Source organism: Diprion similis, chromosome 2 (assembly GCF_021155765.1).
Source record: "Diprion similis isolate iyDipSimi1 chromosome 2, iyDipSimi1.1, whole genome shotgun sequence".
NCBI lineage: Eukaryota > Metazoa > Arthropoda > Insecta > Hymenoptera > Diprionidae > Diprion > Diprion similis.
This window is the reverse complement of record NC_060106.1, coordinates 8435723-8456163: the sequence shown is the minus strand read 5'-3', so window position 1 is coordinate 8456163 and position 20441 is coordinate 8435723. Positions and strand designations below refer to the sequence as shown.

Here is a 20441-nt window from a genome sequence, read left to right as displayed (position 1 = left end):
CTCGTCGCCGTTTTCCATTTATTTTCATGGTCCCTCTTCATTTTTCTACTTTACATTGAAATTTGTTCCGCTAATGTTCGATGGCTGTTTACGATCTTTTGCATTTTCGAAGAAAGATGTGAATTTTTTAAGCTACCACTTCACTTTTACCTTTTTTATATTACTTTTTTTTAATCTTTTTACATTAAACTTTTTACTCTTTTTAATTACGAGACTATAAGTCTCGGGGTTACTTCATACCGACACTTGTTGTCACTTATTGATTGTTTGGCCGTCATTTAATTTATAATTCAGCGAGACGTTTTGTTAAAAGACGGTTCATTTAGCATGCCGTACTTCTAAGAGAGTTTCGCGTAGATTTAATTACTATAGTTTCTTAGAATATCTAGACCCGGATACTTGATAACACGTTTCACGTGCCGTTTACTATTTGTTCAACTGAACAAACTCAGAATCAGAGCAAATATTTATAGTACGAGAAAACTTTGTACATGGTTTTTCATACGTTTGTTAGTCGTCTTTCTTTTTCGCCGAATGCGGTTTATTAGCCGGAAATTTCTTTTACCAAGGTAGTTAGTTATAACGCACCGTCATTTCTTTGTCGAAAACTTTCCTCTTCAAGAATCATAACGACGTGTTCGAGACGACTTTGAAATACTTTGGACAGTTTTCTTCTCCTTCTCACGATGGGTCGATTAATTACGATTACGTGTATATGGCCGTGTGTACATATATATATATATATATATATATATATATATATATATATATATATATATATATATATATATAATAGGTATATATAAAATAAAGGTGGATGTAGGTGAGCCAAAGTTTTACTATGAAATCACCTTGTACCTCTGACGCGAGGAGGAGGAAAAGTAACACTGCAGCGATATCCGAGGCGAAGAAAAACTTTGAAGAAGAAAACCTCATCATACGGCTCATGAAAAAGTTTCTCAACGTTAATCCAATTTTAACTTTAATTAATTTCGAGAGTTCTTTCGTCGCTCATTATTATAATATGGCGCAGGTGTTACCGGTATATAGTTACAATATAATTAATCACACGCCATTGTACCTACGTTTTATTACATGTATAATTTACTTATTGGTTAGCTAAAACTGATCCGGTACCTGCCATAAAATGTATGAAAATTTTACTCGTATTTAATTACTTTTTTTTTAAGATAAAGAACAAATTGTGTGATTTTTCTTTGGGTTCGCGAATCGTTCGTTCTAACGGTGAACCGAATAATCATTCACACGTGTCATATAAACACGAGACGTAGATATGTCGCAGCAAAATTCTTTGGCACGTATTATTGTACAATTATAGGCTCGCGTGGCGGAATCCCTAAGGTTTTAAGGGTGCCAGGCGATATACGGGAAAACGGGAAATGCGGGAAACTACGGTCACGGGGGGCTTATCCGTTATTGCCCCGCTAGTGCCTTTCGACTTATCGTTTTCAACCCCGATGGAGCTGTGGCTCAAAGTCGGGTCAATTTTACGATCACACGGCACGAAGAACTCGCGTGCTAGATATTGTGTACCTACCACCCTATGTTCATTATATCTTCGAGTCTTTCATGCTCCAGTCCTGCTGTCTATGCAAGAATATTCTAGGATTCGGCAAGCTGCGTACCATTTCCTTTCTCTCTTCATTTTCATTTTTCTGTGCTTTCAAATATTGTCATGTTCATCATATCTGTGTCACCACCTGATCACTATTATTGTTTATATATATATATTCAATTGTCTACGTATTGTGTTAACTATACTGTTAAATATTTATTTTGCTGTTATCATTTGCTTTTATCTCTCTTCTTTTACTATCATTTTCTATTCTCTCTCTGTCCAAAAACTTTGAACAAAAACTCTCTTTGTACAAGATAGGTCGTCAGAACCGAAACTCAGAGTTCTTGTCACAATTATATATGGGGCATTCCAGGCCAAATCGACAAGGGTCTAACCCTCGACCTCTTGGATTTGGTCCCCATGTTTTTTTTTGTTTTTTTTTTTTTGTACTAGTTCTTCCAATATTGAAAAGGACTCAAATTTTTTTTAGAAAATATGTCTCAGGTACAGTACAGGGTGTTAAAATCTTGGGCCCAGTTCAAGTATCGTTCGAATAACGACAAATCAATACCCTACGAGTGAAAGTTGTATAAAACGATATCTAGTCAAGGCCCGCTATCCTTTTTCCAACGTTCTTTATACGGCCCCTGGGCTCGGAGGGAATTATGGGTAGGGAGACACGAAGCAGTAGGTATCATCGCATCATTCGGTCTATGCGACCTTATCGCGCGTACAGCGTATACATATTATATGTATACTATGTACGTAGGTACACGTGTGTAGCCTCCATATATTTTCGGGACACGCATCGGACAGAATTTAATGTTATTAGCCGGACGCGATAAGCTCGGAGGAGGGTCGATACCGCGGCTATACGTACGAGAGGAGAGGAGGACGAGGAGTGATGGAGAAAATTGAGGAGAGTCAGGGGCGTGATAAATAATTTAAATGAATGAATAATCGAAGACGCGCCTGAATTATAATCCACAATACCTTAAATGGCATATCAACGGAGGCTTAATTCTATAGAGTGGTGATCAGATTATATTTTCTTCATTATTTTTCCTTGATATCTTGTCAGATAATATACGTTTTATCTACGAAGAAAACGACGAAGACTTTTGTGAATGATGTATTATTATTATTATTATTATTATTATTATTATGAAATTTTTTAAAAAACAAGGGTTTCATAAATAGATCAAAGATTAGTTACACTGCGGATGCAATACATTTAAATCGCTCTGAAAGCTTTCGCGATTGTTCTTATTTTTAGACTGCTATTCGCACATAGGTACCGCAAAATTGTTAGGATAACTTCCGCTCCTAAAATATCTCTTCACTTTACGCACTTGACGAATATTGGATTTGAGAATGTCGCATATCGTTAACTCAAAAATAAAAATGAAAATAAAGAAATAAAAACTGTCAGTAAGTAAATCAACACATCCAACGAATAAAATTTTTTTATACGTTCGTCGTAATTCTGCAGTGAAATTATCCTGCTGCGGTAGTTACGTTTACGAACAATACCCGCAGAAACTGATGGTCCGAATTATCTGCATTCCGTGCGAAGCAACTTAACGTCGCATACCGACAATATTCCTATACGACGTGCGAAACTTTGAGCGTAAAATTTCGCACGTTAGACGTCAAAGTTTCAGAAGTCATTTGTCGTTTTCTCTCATACTCGAATTACCGCACTAGTCGTTTTGACTGGTTTTGGTAGAATTTGCTTCGTCTTAAGTTCGGTGGTTCCAGTCTTAGCATACGTGACGATGCGATGTATGTAACTGCCGCCTTACGTCGTGCCTCTACGAGAAGAGATATCGTACCTATATATAAGTCCTCGGATGCGTGCGGTAATAAACTCACGGCTGATGCCGAATTTAATTAATTATTCAGCCAAGACACGAGTCTCACTCGAGAGCGGTGGGGAACATTTTGAGATACGCTACGAGTCCCAGCGGTGAGATTTACACGTGACACTTGGATGCTGCAGACGCCTAAGGGGGAATAAAAACTGTACATATTTCCCATTTTATATCTGCTAAATTGTTTTCCTTGCTTCCTTTAACGGCTTTCAACTATCCTCGCTCCGATTCTATCCGCCGTACTCTTTCGAACGGTGAAAATATTTTTTTCAAATTCGCTGCTACTCAGATCTGCGACTTTTTTTCAATTGCATGATATGAACAAAAAAACTTACTTGTTTCAGTTATTTCGTGGATTTTTTTTACAAACAATCGTAATCACGGTCCTGTATATGGTCTATGCAATCGTATAGATAATTAAGTTATCTACAAAAATTATGACAACCTTTTTTTACGTCGGAATAATCGGAAAGCAAAATCAGGATAAATCGTTTGCGGCAAAAAACGAATGATTCCCTGATTTAAATCAATCAATCTATTTATGCAGTTACGCTTATCAAATTCAGGGAATAGAAGCGACAAATTGTAATAAAAGACTCGTAGCCGATTTCGTTGATCCAAAAACGAAGCTTATGTCTCATAATCAGCTCATCTTTCCTTCTTTCACCAAAGCAAGATTTCAGAGATGCTGTTAAGAAAGTGTCACCGTCCAATCTGAATATTCTCATCGCGCCGAAAGCGATGATCTGACTTACTCGCTTATGTAATATAAACCGATCATTTCACGCAAGCGTGAAGTCGCGAAATGAAATTCTTTAGATTACTCACTGTCAGAATCCATAATCAGTTCTTCTCCACCCTGCTCTCATATTATTTGATATTATTATAATACAAGAAGACTTCGTCATCCGAATTATCACCGTGTTGTGACAAGAGTCGCAGATTAATTTGTTTTTTTTTTTTGTTCCCCTTTTTTCCATTTTTTCTTTCGATTTTCTGTTTGTTTGGTTATCGGTTTACGACACAATTTCTAGAATGAGAAAGCTGGCTGTATTATACGCAAAATGTAAGAAAACAACGAACATGATAAAGAAAAAGAGAAAAATTGCTTTGTAATATTTTATACCAAGGCTATCTCGAGGTCTCAAGTACTTGGTAACTTATTCACCTGACTTTTAGAAATTGCGTCGATGTCACAGCCGGAACAAGTAATTCGTGCCTTTCAATATCCGCACATTTGTTTCCACCGATTTTAACGTATTTTATATTTATATTATAGGTATCTATTTTATATCTCGTCACCTCCAATAATATTAACACAACTGTTTTTAACATCGTTCTGAAAACCTGACGTAGCATGTCTATTGACAGCAAAGTGGAAAAGCTCGTGTTGTCAAATTTCCTAGAAAATGAATATAAGCTTAAGGCAGGCACGCATGTACGGTGCGAGAAAATATTTTTCACGTATTGTTGACGATAAATATTATCGCTGACAATCGTTACCCGAATATTGATTTTCATGCGGTTTGTATAACTGCTGTCCTTGTAACGAGGATTGATTGAGGCGCACCTGGATTTTCGCAAACAATTAGCTGTATCAAATTTTTGCAAGTCTTAATATTTATCTAATCAAGATTCTGTGCGGATAAGAGAATCTGGTTGATTCAATCGGAGAAAATTGGCGCCATTGGTTAGAAACACGAAAAGCAAAGAACGAGTCGTCGAGGCAATTGACATTAATTTATCGTTTCACTGAAATGCTCGGGAAAAAAACACATTCGTCGCGATAATTCGATCGCTTTGTCGTACACTAAGTATCATTTGCTTAATTCAACTGAACAATACCTCCGAATTGGGTGAACGAATTTACTTGGCTAGTCAAGTTTGGTAAATTGGACAAACCCTCAACTCTGTGTGTATTATACCGAATTCAATCCACCTTGTAATTCGCTTTTATGTCGTCTGCATTTGGGTTAGAAGCTTCACGAACTTCTCCTCTAAACTGATTTTCTATCGATTGCCAATTTTTTGTGATAAGAGCTTTTTAATTACTTGTAAAATTTTTCATTCATATATTCGTAAGAATCATTTGTATATATATACAACAATTTGAAATACGATATATAAATTTCTTCGCTTCTTAATAAAAACTTTTTATCCAGTTCCGTAGACTCGGTAAAATAGTTTTTCTTTTTTAATCACCACAGGTGAGAAATTCGTCCATTTTTTAATTCCTCGTTTTATTACCTCCAATTCATTGCTTAGGTCACGGTTATCTCGTCGGAGGTGATGCTAATTCAAGTACCGAATCGAAGGATCCGATCTGCCCCCTTGTGCTTCTTAACAGAGCGACGATCTCCAAGGGAAAATCGTTGGGGACGGAAGAATCTAATTTGCATAAAGTCTGTTTAATCAATCATTGTCTATGCAGTAGATTAGTATTACGTGTGGGGGTATACATATATCATGCACAACCGAAGCGGAACATCTCACTCTGTGAGAAAAAGAACAGTTTCGATCAATTATGCAGAGCCTGTGGCGAGGGTAACCGGGTTTTAAAACGCGATCAATGCGAGGGAGGCACTGAAATATCGCTGTATCAGCGTTTCGCCTATTCTGGGAACAGTGTGTCTGCAGCCACGATTATCTACGCGTTAACGGCTCCGACTCACGCCAAGCAATATCTGTAACTGCAGACCACGTAGAAACGTTGAGGCTATAAGGTGTAAGGAGGTAAATAGAAATTATATATAATACATTCAACTTATAGACGAATCTGTTATAGGACTTTGAGAAAAACACGCGCACAAAGAGACGATGACGCGACGAAGGGCGAGAGAGAGATTTTGGACCAAAAACGAGGTTTACCTCTAATTACCTATCATTGTAATACTTTCACGCTTGACCGAACAACCGCTAATCGAATTTCTTCTCAGAGCACCGGACTATGACTGAATTCGAAAAGACGAAGAACATTCGGCTGTAAATATATAGTATTCGATTCCCTTTGTACTTTTCCCTGCGCAATTTCCGACTGGATTCTTCTACGTTTTTTTTTTTTATTCTTTCTTATTTTCACAATCAAGAGAAAGAGAGAGAGAGAGAGAGACTGAGTTCTGTATACGGATAACGAGGTTGAAATCGTCGTATCTAACATTAATGCGATTAAATATTGGTAAGAAGTCAAATTCTGCGGTCAAATTCCGAATTGTTTGGTGGTGAAACTTGAAGTAAAGAAGTCAGAGGTTTGCGAAACAACAAAGTTTCGAATGGTTGGGAACACCCGATGACTCAAAGTTCCGAAATGCGAGATTCCGAAAATTCAAGTTACGAATGATCGTGAGTGAAATCCCGAAAAATAAAATTCCAGTAGGGTAAAATTTCGGAATTTAAAATATACTCACACAACGTAGTTCACTCAACGAGTTAGTGTGAAAAATAAGAAAAAGCGAAAATACGGATATCCAAAATCCAAAACAAAGAAAGATCGGAATGGTAAAATTTGAGCAAGTCAGAAATTCATACACTGAAAGTCTTCGATCATTCAGAATTTCAATGTTTCAGATCTTTAAATTTTCGGAACTTTGTGCGTTGGTTTTTATTTCTTTACATTAAGTTTCGCGACGACAAAATTTGGAACTTGGCGCTTTCGCAACTTTTCAAATTCGAAATTTTCACCCCGCCCCCATAAATATATTACACCAACTTTACAGAGACTTCGATATGTTTTTCTTTGTTACGGTTTTTGTATTTCTCTGACCTTTCTAAAATTACAGATTCACGATTTTTCGAAAAATCGTTAGATTGCTTGGACATTAAAGTTAAAAAATTCAACCTCATCGAGAACCACGATTCAAAAACCTTTCACCCTTCTAATTTCATTAATTTACTTTCCGAAACCGTATCAGCCGTTGAACTTGCCTCGCTACTTATATCGGAGCTACGAGCAGCACCAGCAGGCTCTACATAATTCCTGATAATTTGCAAGCACAAGACTTGATACAAGCCTGCAGTGTATCATGTAGGTACGCGCCCGTATCCCACATCGTATCGGATAATGCACTCACTGCATAAAACAAACGTAATAGAGTAGAGGAGACAGAGAATTGGCAAGCCTGAAAGCGTGCAGTTCGTTAGTTATATTTATGGTTTTATGTTATCCCGTGGGATGAAGGGAACCATTCCCTTCACGCCGCCCTTCCTCGCTCACCACAACCACCGCCATTATTTCTTCCATCATTGGCAGAGCTGATACGCCATTGGGAATTCGTTGTATCCGTTTTTTTTAAGAATTAAGGATCGAGGAAACTTTTTTTTACCTTTTAACTTATAAACGCGCGCTGCACCGAGGAGAAGGAGGGTTTTTGGAATATAACATGTGGTGAAAAGATTCGCCATTTGTAATAATTAATCGACTTACCCAGGTTTTCTTTTCCTTGTATTCAATTTAACCACAGAGATATAATTAAATCACCTTTGGAATTTCTCGGAAATTTCGCCGGAAATAATCGCGATAATTCCTCCTGCAGCATGGAGCAGCTAAATTTCAGCCTTAATTAACTTGTCCAAAACACAACCCAGCCTGTATACCATTTATTCACTGGAAATGCTAATACTCGGCCAAATATTCTGCTCATTTAATTCAACTCTATCTCCCTGGTTTTGGCAATGTACGAGTATTCGTTGTTTGAATACAACCAGAATCCAGTTTCGATTTTCCTCTTCTCTTTGCCCTCTTTTTACCGTTTGTCACCAAAGTTTAGAAAATTATTTCACATCAATTTAGCAGTGGAAAGACACGAGGTTAAAAATCGAAAAATCACAGTTTTGAATTTATTTTATCGGTGGAAAATTCTTCGGTAAAATGATGAAAACAAAACCGTTTTTTCTCTCTCTCTCTCAATTCTATGTGTTATACATCATACATCATCAATTGTCCCGAAAAATTCATACTTCTGTCCTCGGAAATTCATCTTTTATATCGAAATCTTGGCGCGGTTTAATATAGTTCTTTTAAAATGGACATAAAGACGATATTTGACAATAACCTAGATTTTCAATCACTTGATTTTTACAGCCTGATTCACCGGGACACGAGACCCGAGCCCGCCATAAGATGTTCGACGCTTCGAGGGGCGACGAGATTGCCGAGAGCTCCGGATCATCGTAGCGAAGCTCGGCTACGAATCGACCCTAAGGTTCTCGTCTTCGTTGAAACATTGTACTCGAGGCTGGGCCGAGAAATCGAAGAGCTTCTCGTCTATAACAGAATAAAGTGAGTCTCATTTTATATCGGTATACACATATAAGTATACATATACATATACATATACGTATAATATGATATAGGCGCATCGCAATCCCTCGAAGGTTGAAGTACCGATTTACAATCTCAATAACGGGCAAAGACTTTCTTGTTCGTTTCATTTCTGTACAATTTTGTGTGGAGGGATATTTTTTTTTTTTTTACGAAAAATATAATACTACTAAATTGCGGGCTGTTTTCACGAAGTATAGATAAAATCGATCTTTCTCCAACACTTCAATATTCCACGTATACTATTTTTTTAGCATTTTTCACAAAATTTATATTTCTTATCCGAAGAAAAATGAGGAGGACCCTTCGAGTGTTTCGGATGTATCGTTTGAGCCCGTTGTTTGCGGGTTGACTTGAACGCGATTGCAATCGTTTTATCTCGCAAAAAATTACGTCCTTATAACGTACGAAGCAATGAATTTCAGCGCTTATCAAAACTTATCGATGTTTCGTCAAAAATTAAAAATCAAAAGAGAGAATCAGGAGAGCAAAATACATGAATTAATTTCTTGTGTTTGTTTTTTTTCTTTCTGTAAGAAATGTTGAGCACGATTATTTTCAATGTAGAACCCAATTAGCACCCAAAGCGATCTCTATTCACGTTTTGATTTACTTCTGTTCTGAAATACTCGTAGTTTCGGTACGAGCAGAACAATATAATAATAATAACGAATTATAAGATTATAAGGTAGTATTGAGTTCAATGCTGCGATAGATTAAGTTACGCGAAAAGATACTAGGACGGTAACTGTTACTTCAAGCTTCAGGTTCCCTTTTCTTCAACGCCTGCTTAATAACGTAATAATAATGAACAACAAGGATGCAATGAAAGTCGAGAGACAGGGATAAATAGTAACTTCAGCGCGCACGTGAAAACCGACACTTTTCCAACAGACACTTGCAAAATGCTGTAGATATTCTATTATACCCACCCAACTTGTAAGCTTCGTTAGTATGAAGAAGAAACCGGTTTTCACCCCCTTCCTTGCTTTTTTTAATTAGTGAATTTTATTTTTATCGTGATTTTTTCTCTCCTCTCCATTTACTTTCCCATCTCTGAACCTCTTCGTGACAAGATTACTCGACGATGTGAAACTCCTCGATGGCTGGCTCGATGAAAAATGTTCGCAAGAAAAAAATGAATAAATAAATAAAATAATAAGGAAGGAAAAACGAAAGAGCGAATCAAGAAAAATTGGTATGTAGAAGCGGAAATGTAACACCGGCATCAGGTGCAATGCGTAACAATGTTATAATACAGCGAAGACCAATTTCCCATGGAGCTTTTACTCGCGGCATATAATAACGATTATTAATTTATTCCATTACCAGCGGTATAAAACTGCTCGCTACCCGCGAATTCAAATGTATGCAGGGCCAGAAAGGGAGAGAAACTAAGAGGGAAAGAGAAAAATAGGGAGTTGCAGATTGATTGGGAAATTCATCACTTCTATACGTATGTATAATGCAAGAAAAAAACTGATGGAAGAGGGATTTATTATACTTGCAATTGGTCGTCGAGGGATTTACATCATTGTATACATACAACAATTATACACATTTATACGGAAACGAATTGCTTTTATTCGTTAGTCTCGAAGCGAGTTTTCCCCTCCCGGAATCGAACAGAAATTGAATAAATTTATTCAATGCAGTCGTCTCGTTTCGTTATATAGTTCGAAATAATTCATTTATTTCAAGCTATAGCAACTCGCGGCTGAGTTTTATCTTTACTCGTTATTGTAAAACTGAGATAATAAATCTTACAATGCATTTGGCATATGTGTTGAATGAAAAAAAATTAAACAATTAAAAAACAAAAAACGTTTCCACAGCTTCAAACTCAATCAGGATCATATAATGCAAGTTTTTGAAATATGATGAATGAAAGAAAAACAGAGTAATTTAAGTGAACTAATTTTCGTATAGAAAATTAAAAACAATAGAACGCAAAGTTTTTAAATATTTTCTTGGAAAATATAATCTGTAGCTTTGACTATTATATAGAATATTTTTAATAATGTCAAAATCGATAATTCAGGTTATAAAATTATGATAATAGTAAAGTATAACAAAGTCAGGTGACGATAATTATCGTTGCTACAGGCTTCGTAGGAATTGATGGACTTGATTGTCATTCCTTAAATGAAATCAATCGACATGAGCAAAAATTCGATCCAAATATAATAGTAAAAATGATAAAAATTGCAAACGTTCGTTGTCAAGAGGTCGTAAAATCATATTTTGAATGACGTGAGTTACACTTTTAATGCAGCACCATGTCGAAAACCGTTGTGGCTTACGCCCTTCTTTCGTTATCCATATTACCCGTAAATTCGACGGGACCTGGACGCAAAACCTTCAGCCTCCAGCTCGTCAGGGGAAAATTAATTACGGCATGTCGAGGTTATTTTCTCTCGTATATAATCTGACCGATAATATCAAATAATAATGTATGGATACCCGCGTGGATGAAGGACGGTAGCTTCTGGACCCCGGGGACTTTCTGTATGTTAACGTTTCGCGCACAGGGACAAACGTGTGTCGATATTTGTGCGTGCAAACACAACGACCCGAACGATATGATCCACGGGATTTCGGCTCGAGGTCCACTCATGGATGATAATTTGAAAGCCAGTTCGCTTTATCCACGTATAAAGCAATTTCATAATCGATAACACCGAAGCGCGATATCTGCTTCACCGGCAAGCGATCTATCGGCCAGGCGTTCCGCGATTATTAGATTGCGGCAGACGAAAAGCTCGATCGGGAACTGAAATACCTTGGAGACTCGATGAAACTTATTCCTCAGCTTCGCCATGGCTTAAAATCAATGGTATGCGCCGGCGTCGTTTTATCGCACTGTTCAGAAATGGGGCACTTTACACACCCTCCGCAGATTTCGAGAATCTAACTTTTTATACGAAATGAAAAACAATATTTTTAATTAAAGTTTTCTCGATTTTTAATAGAGTTAAAAACAAATATAATTCCGTGTAAATGTAATGAAAAGGATAAAATTTCTAAAAACAACGTTGTGTAAATTTCGTAGAAACAATATTTCAATCCTTTTTATTATCTTAAAAATTTGTTATACCATTTAAAAAATTACTCAGTTTTGACAGTCAAACTGTAATTCACGGTCGGAAATAATTAAGGACTCCGTAAATTGTTACTTTCATTCAAATGTTTTCATCCTTTCTGTGGTCAACGGTGTTATGATAACTTTGGAATTCGAAGTATGAGATATTGGAAATTTGAATAAAAATGACGTGAAAAACTAAGAGAGAAAAATATCGATGATAAAGTTTCCATCATCAACTAGCAAGAGCCGTTTTTTCACAAGCTCACCACACGTTTCCAAACTACTAAATTCAGCGTCATTTCTGGCTCACCCCGTTCTGTTTTTGCAAGTACATACGGTAGACATTCTTTTCTCGTTGTGTACCTACGTATTATGATATACTCAAATCCGGAGATAAAACTTCCATCCTTCCGGTTTGCACCGTTGAGAGAATGTTATTATTTCTTCTCCGGGCGCCCCCTTATATTCCCCTACAGCAGCCCCTTAATTGCGTAACCACGAGGTCCACGAGGCCACAGGGCCGTATTAATATTAAGCGCCCTCGACGCACGAGGCGCGCAGGCATTCGTTAAGATAATCACCGGAGACCCGAATAAATTCAAGCCCCCGTCCCACCCTTACACTCGCGCCAGTCACACCCCGCAGCTTTTGCAAGCACGAATTAAAAGCTATGCCTTTAAAGCTGCAGTGGCGGAGGACAATAACAGCAACGCGGATAACTCGACGCCGCGCCGTCCGCCTAGCTTTTGCCGTTTCGAACCATTGCTAAATTACCGTGGCGAAGCTAATATCCCTCGCGGTTTTCGCCTAATTATCCCTGCAGGGTCCTCTATTAATTGACGTCCTGGGATCAGAGCGGCCGCCGAGTCCTGGTTTTACAGGACGACCGTACGGTACGCGGATTACCGGATCTTCCGGTCCGCGGTTTAGAGCTGGCGAAAAATCGAAAGAACTGGCTTCGCTTACCCAGGTTTCATTAACTTTTGAACTCTTCTTACGTATGTACCGTGCTTATAGAGGGTGGGGGTCAAAACTTGAAAGGGTCGATATTGCGAATGGACCATATATCGAAATTTCAAACATGCTAGAACTAACAATAAGTAACGAAAGATTAATTGTTCGAAATCTTGAATTTTGAAAGTGTCGCTAATTAGAATAACTACTAACCTAACACTATAAATAAGAATTAGAAATCATCGTATTTAGACACTTTGGACTATTTTATCACATTTTTTAATTGAACTTTGCTTTTGAGTTTGTATGACTTCAATGTCTTCGGAAAAACAATATGGTGTAGATGATATCTTGTTTGTGTAAAAGAAAAAAAAACCGTTTCACTCTTCGGAATATGTAATTCATTTTCAGGTAGATTTTCAGGAACTTATGTGATCCCACTTTCGTTTCACTTTAAAACTTCAGGGTTGACTACGAAATGTCTGCTTTTTTATACCAACGAATAGAAACGATCCAGTTTTCTGACCCATCCGGAGTTTTTTTCTCAGTTCTTAAGTGTCTACTTCAAAATGAATTTTATATTCTAAAATATTAGACTATTTTACATGCAAAACGTGCTTAGTCATATTTTCTTCCTGCAACAATGAAGTGCTCAAAATTCGAAAACAAAGGCTCAGCTTAAGAACGTGATAAAATTGATCAACGTGTTTTTCGTAAATCGTAGGGACCTGAAAATTGGAGAATTTTCATATGACAATGCCGTGAACTATAAGATCTACCCATATTGCTGCACGGACAAATTTTTTGCCTCTAAAAAGCTAACCGAAAATTGCGTGTCGACCCGCATATTTGTATACAAGGTTGTAAAATTTGTAATGAAAAAATAATACACTGAGCATTAAATTTAATTTCATAATGAAAATTTTTTCCATTGAAAAAATAAAATTAATGGCTAACGGAAATGCCAATGTATTAAAAAGTTTAATGCATTGTTTACAACCCTGCTTGTATACTTATATCTTATGTTTCTGTGTGACTTGATTGAAAACTAACAGAAAAATTTCGCAAACAACGGCGAAAGAATCTTGTTTTCGTTTCCTTTTTTTATTCTTTTTTCTTTTACCTCTTGTTATTTATCGCTAGTATTTCAATCTTTCTATACTTTTTGTTTATATATATATAAGTTCCAGATAAGTTATAACATAACCAAGATAATGAATCAATAAAAACCGTTCAATCCAGCAGCTCTGGTCTGCATTTATTTAAATCTTTACTTTCAGATATTCAGGAACTTCAGTTCAGGCGGTTTTGTAAAAATTTCTGCTTCGTTAAAAATATGAGATAAACACGTTTTTTCACATTCTTGTTACAATTGCTTGCAAACACAAACGTTCGACAATGTTTTTCAAACAAATAGTCGAGAGAATCTTGTATATATCCAAAACATCCTGTCAGTCTTGTATCTTTTTTCAAAATTGGAATTTAAGAAGCGCTTTTAAATTTTATACCAGTCTAATACTAGATACTTGTGGTCTTATAGAGTAACGGGAGAGTATTGATAAAAGAAAATGACCTCGAAGAGGTTTTCTCCCCCTCTCGGATTATGATAATGATGATGATGATGATGATTCCGCCCACATACCATAGTTCATAAATTACCGAACGATTAATGAGTAGAGAGTTGTAATCACGATTTGAGGTAACAGTAATTACCAAGCTTAATTGCTCGCCATGCTTCATTACTGCAAACATGCGTAGTTGTTGAAAATGAAAGTAAAGAATAATAAGAAAACGAAAGGGCAGCGCAGCTTAAATCCGCACGATGTGACATGACACGTTACAATTACATCGCTGACAATGAGCTCATATTTTATTCCCCACACATCAACGACTGCGTGATTCCTGAACTGTTTCCGCACATTTTCCGGCATATTAGCTTCATTCTCGGGGTGCGAATGCACTTCTCACATAGGTACCTGTTACATCAGCCACCCCGCTGTTTTTTTACCGAGCTATTCTGCATCCTGCAGTTCGTTCATTTGCGCCGTTCCATAACACCTGCGGACACGGATGGATTATACCATATATTCCTGCGTAATCCAGGCTCGCGGATGGACGAGGGTGCGGCTATTCGTGAATTTATACGGAAGGGGGCGGTAAAGATAACTGCTTAACGTGGACAGCATACATCCACGACCTTTAATACTTTGCTTAATTACTCCGTTATATGGACCACAATAACCCTGGGTTAGTAGCCGCACACCGTCCTCCGCGTTATTCAAAACTTGATAGAGTCATTCGCGGGACGATACAGCATATATTATACATATAATCGTACGATACACGCCTGTGCATCAACGTAGGCAGGTGTGGCATACATGTGTGGTTATTTAACGAACTCGAGGATTTCAAATATGCGGATTTTGCATCGTATTCTAGTTGTCAAAGTTTTCATATCGCTTACTTTTAGGGGTGCAACACCCTGCAAATGATTCACGGGGTTCCGAAACTGTTTTGACTTTGTCATCTACGTAACGGTGTGGGAACAAGAGAAAATTATGTGAATATAATTATTAAAACGAATTTATTTGGAAAATAATTATTCGTATTTTGTACGCCTGTGTGACGAATGATCTATAATGGAATTAAATTCCTCTTTGTACGACAAAAAATTATTATCTAACATCTTTACATATATATATATATATAGACATGTACGTTGAAATTTGTTCGTTTTGATTATATGTTTGACGAACGAAACACAGAGTGCTCGTTATTCGATTGGATTAAAAACCATGATTTTTATTCTTGAACTAACAACACTTATTGTTCTATAGAAATCAAGTTCAAAGTGATTATACCTGTCGTTATACAATTCAATTCTAACTTCAAATACTCATGGCTTTCACTGACTCCAAGAATTAGAATTCTATTTGTATAACAATTGCTACATCAATTTGTTGCAAATCAATTGTTGTCCCTCTGCTTTTACTTGGATGAATAATATAATAACAGAATTTTCGTACAAATCGGATTTATACTAGTTTCGTTACCGAAGCTTACATTTCCAACGAAGTAAGACGAAAGTAGTATTCGAACAAATCATTTTACTAGAATGCAAATTCTACTGTAACACTTGAAATGTTGGAATCTCGTCACATCTTCCAAATCCATTATACATTATATATTATAGCTGGCACAATTAAACAAAGAATTCGAATACTACTTTTCATCCAAAATTATCTCATTATAATCCCTCTCGAGGTGATATATTTGTGCTAATTATCATTTAATTATCGCGATAGCGCGAAGCCTCAATTAGAACGCGTCGGCGAATTATGGTCCCAGTTTTGAATCTCATCGATTTTCCATCATTCGAGGTGCTTTCATAGCTGGGCGCAAAGCGACAGACAATATCCGGCCGACTACTCCTCATTTCCTCGTTCATCCGTTCGTTCGTTCATTCGTCCATTCATCCGTTGAATCATTCGTCTGTTCTCTCTCTCTCTCTCTCTTTCTCTTTCTCTCTCTTTTTCTTTCTCACGGGTTCGCGACTCCTTTCGCTCATCAGCCGCAGGTTACAGGGCTCATGTTCCATTCAATTCTGGATAAATTCTCCTTGTCCAAATCTACTTAATGGTGAAATGGGCTGCAGGAGCTCAGAGGTCGAAGGTAATATAGGTATAAGACAGACTGGCATCGTATATAGCACGCCTATACCTCATGCACGTCGAATAAAGGGAGAGCAATACGACGTAGAAATCGGATAATCAAATCCTCAGTTTATTAAGAAGATGATATAGTCACTCTTTACCGACTGAGTAGGATATCAATTATTTTCTTTATCATCAATGCCCTAGTGGTAGCACTGATGTAGAAATTAAACAGTTGGTGCAATTCTTACACACATTACAGTCATTTCAAAACTATCAATTTTTGTCGCAAGAAAGATGAAAATCGGTAGTGTTCTAATGATGATAACTATGCTTTGTTGGACAGGTTTGGAAAGCTTGAAGAATCAATTTCAAGGATCTATGCATGAATATAAAAAGTATGGAATAGTTTTTGAGTATTTTAACGTCTAACGAAAAGTAAAATGTTCCACTCTTAAATAAATGGGAAACCATGGTACGTATACACGGTGTATGGAGATGTGTTAAACCAAGGAGAGAAAGACCTATTTCGTTTAACACGTATATTCGATTAACCCTTTCAGTGACAGAAGCTAGTGTCGTGACGCCCTTTTCTCTTTCTTTTCGTAATTTCTTCTATATTCAACGCAAAATCCTGAATTTTTTTGCATTTCCAGGTAACTGAATTGCCTGACTGAAAGGGTTGAAACAAGAAGCAAATTAGGTCGTCCCGCACACTTATCTCGAGAGAGAGGGAGAAATAAAGAGAGAGAAAGATAGAGCGAATTCTCTACTGATGCGTTTTATTACAAACGAGTCTGTATGTATTCTGATTTTAACAAGTTTCATGCATGTAGGTACTTTAAACAGAAAAAAATGGAGAAATGAAATTAGTTTGAGTTACCAAATATAGCGGAAGAAATGTTTTTATTGGTTAACAAAAACAACTGCATAATTTTTATAAGAGCGAAATAATTTCAGATTATTGTTAAATGATGAAGTTTCTAGTACCGTTTAGTCACTTGCTGCACATTTTAAGTGAGTTTTTCGCCTTTTTATCGTCAAGCATTTTATCAGCATCAAGCATAACGTTCCTAACTTGATCCTCACGAAATTTCAAGTTCTGTCCACTCACAAAAGCTATCCGGCATATCGGTTCCTGAACTCGACGATGATTCAAATATCTAAGAGACTTAACGTGTCTCGCAATTAAGCCGACGATACGAGTATTCCATTTATATATAAAACGACTCTGCTGATGCTTTGCAATTCTACCAATGATGATTGAAAGAGATGAAAGAAGGGTTCAGAAGCAAGAAAGAATTGAGGCAAAGCAAAGAAAGGCAACAAACAAAAAGAAAGAGAGACAGAAAGAGAGAGCGACGGGGCGAGAGGGAGGGGGGAGGGGGGGGGGGGGGGGTTGGCATATGAATTCACATTCGGAGATGAAGCCTAAAAGTGTATAATATATATAGGTTGGTGCGGAATTCATTCATTCATGAATAATTTTCAGTCTTCTTATACCGCTCAGCATTGTTAGCTCCGTCTTCTATGCGCGCGTTTTCCCCTTGGTCTCGAGACGCTCAGGGCCTCTCAAGATCCTTCGGTTGCTCGCAGTACCTACTTCATAAAAATTCATGTTACGTCCTTTTCCTAACGGTTGGAACTCGCTCGGAGACGAGGAGGAAGAGAAGCGATGAGAGCATTACCTGCAGCTGTATTATTATAGCCTTACTGCCAAAGACTGTGCTTCAACCCTTTATATTGTCGGTTACACTTTTTCCCATTCAAACTTTATTTGTTTATTTATTTATTTATTTATTTATTTATTTATTTATTTATTTATTCACTTTTTCTTCTTCCTTCTTTTTTATCGTACTACCAACCTCCTCCTCTTCCTCCCCCACCCCATTGCCCCCAGTTTCCCACCACTTTTAACACTGAGCAGCGCAAGGGATCAGGATTCCCAATGGATACCATATCCATTGACACCCTATTTATCGGAAATTTGTTAATTTTTATTATTTTCTTTTCTCACCAAACGGTGGATTTCATTTATATAACCAACAGCTCAAACGTGTATAGATATGAAAATTTGTCCCTAAATCCTGACGAATTTCAGTTATTTTTAGTCTGCGGCAAAACGCCCTCGCGTACTCACTCGGGGTGATGTAAATATAGCCTCGTAACTTTCCCAGTAGTGATGGTGGTTTTAAAACGACGGATTGATGTTTATTATGTTTTCACGCCTGGGTAGGAAAAAGGGTTAACGAATAGAAAGAAGGGAAATTCCAACCGCGGCGATGGAATCAATTATGTTAACAAATTTGGTCAAATTTTACATTACATAACGCCAAGCCAAAGACTCGAAACTTAGTGCAGAATAAGTGTCACCGTTGCATCGATCAACTCAAGTCGTTAATACAGTGATTAAAAATTTAACGACCGCATCTACGCCGACTAGACTGTTCAATTTTAATCTATTACATCCGTACTTGATACAATGCAGAGTTGGTGTTTGGCTGGTGGTTGCTTTTTGTTAGCCCGTTTTGCCAGCTCAGTAATTTTCACCCGTTGCACAAGCCGCGTCTGTGGTGCAATTTAATGGACTTTGTCTGGTCTCTCCATTACTTCCTTATAAATCGATGCAGGGACATTTATATTTGACCGAGGAACTTTATGCGAAGGAATTATTTTATTGCCGTTGAATTATATGTAAGGATGTAGATATTTCGTCGATTAAAGCTCGCAAAGTGGATGTGAAAAGTGTTTAAGGAAATAAGAAGGGCCATTAATTGTCTGAAAGAAAAGTTGACTTAATTGATGTCCAGCGATGGTTTCATCCACTTTACACAAATTTTCATTCTTGCTCGAGAATTCGCATGTTGGCCAATATTAATTTCAAATTATTTCCAATTAATATTCGTTCTATTATCTATTGTTTCATCGTCATTTCCGCTAAAATTAACGTCGAATATCTACTCTTATAAATAAAAGATTTGGAATACATTTCCATCGTGGCACACTCTGAAAATTTCGTGAGGTTCGAAAAAAAGATTCTCTCCAAAGACGAACGTTTTACGTTATGTCCAAGATGATTTTTTAAAAAAAGTAAAAACTCGAATCAGCGCCATTTTAAAACCTAGCCTACAACGCTTGTGTCTCGGTGGAAGTTGGCAATTTATTTTTGTTCTGAAACACCCTAACGTTATAGGTATAGATATAGAATCAGCGATAAATGCGGTTGTCCATCTCGTTATATTTTACACCTGGTATAAGCTTTTCTTATGACTATAAAAATGACGGAGAAAGTCGCTCGACTCATGATTTCTGATCATTGAACTGGGTTGTCAGAAGTTTGTTTGAGTTGAAAGAATAATTCTCTTGAAAGATGAGCGCCATCTTTGACGAGAACTTTCCTTTCAACCAGAACAAACTTTGCAGTGGGTGCCAGGATGGACATTCGCAAATTATTTTATCGTGCAACATTCTAATGTATATATATATATATATATATATATATATATATATATATATATATACTAGTATATCGTCTGCAATCTAATTTATTCATTACTTCGAATCAGCTCTAATGTTGCGAAATGCGTGAAAACCTCACCATTTGGACAAACTGATTTCGTTTACACTCTATTTGTTTAAACATTGAATTGATGCGTAATTTTTTGAGGTTTTTTTCCTCCGCCGCGTTTGCTCAAATCTTTGCTCCCTGCCAATACTTGTTGTCCTAATTCCTCTCTCTTTTCTACAAACTTCTCTAACTTCTTTAGATATGAGTTAACTTATAAACATGTTTTTCAACGTTCCGAGGAATTGTTGGCTCTGCATAATATATACATAGAGCACCATGTGTGGTACAACAATATATATATACATATATGTGCGTTAATGTATGAAAACGGAGCGAAGCTGTTGGTAAACCTTACAAAAGAATAAATGGCGTAGCTCGGTAGAAATCTTGACAATACGCGAATGAAAATGG

General features: G+C 37.0%; 2 protein-coding genes across 3 annotated transcripts in view; both read left to right on the top strand.

Annotated features, from left to right (window-relative positions):
• LOC124416354 (bifunctional heparan sulfate N-deacetylase/N-sulfotransferase) overlaps nt 1–20441 on the top strand; it is a 58733-nt gene that overhangs the window by 17845 nt on the left and 20447 nt on the right. For both annotated transcript variants that reach the window (XR_006930761.1, XM_046897320.1), the window contains exon 2: nt 8531–8728. Coding sequence is in view for 1 of the 2 variants with exons in the window: in XM_046897320.1 (XP_046753276.1) it covers nt 8531–8728 (198 nt within the window). In the remaining variant the exon portion in view is untranslated. The remainder of the gene's footprint in view (nt 1–8530; nt 8729–20441) is intronic.
• LOC124416355 (calcium uniporter protein, mitochondrial) overlaps nt 16306–20441 on the top strand; it is a 95375-nt gene continuing 91239 nt past the window's right edge. Inside the window, exon 1 of the mRNA XM_046897322.1 lies at nt 16306–16342. The gene's annotated coding sequence lies outside the window, so the exon portion shown is untranslated. The remainder of the gene's footprint in view (nt 16343–20441) is intronic.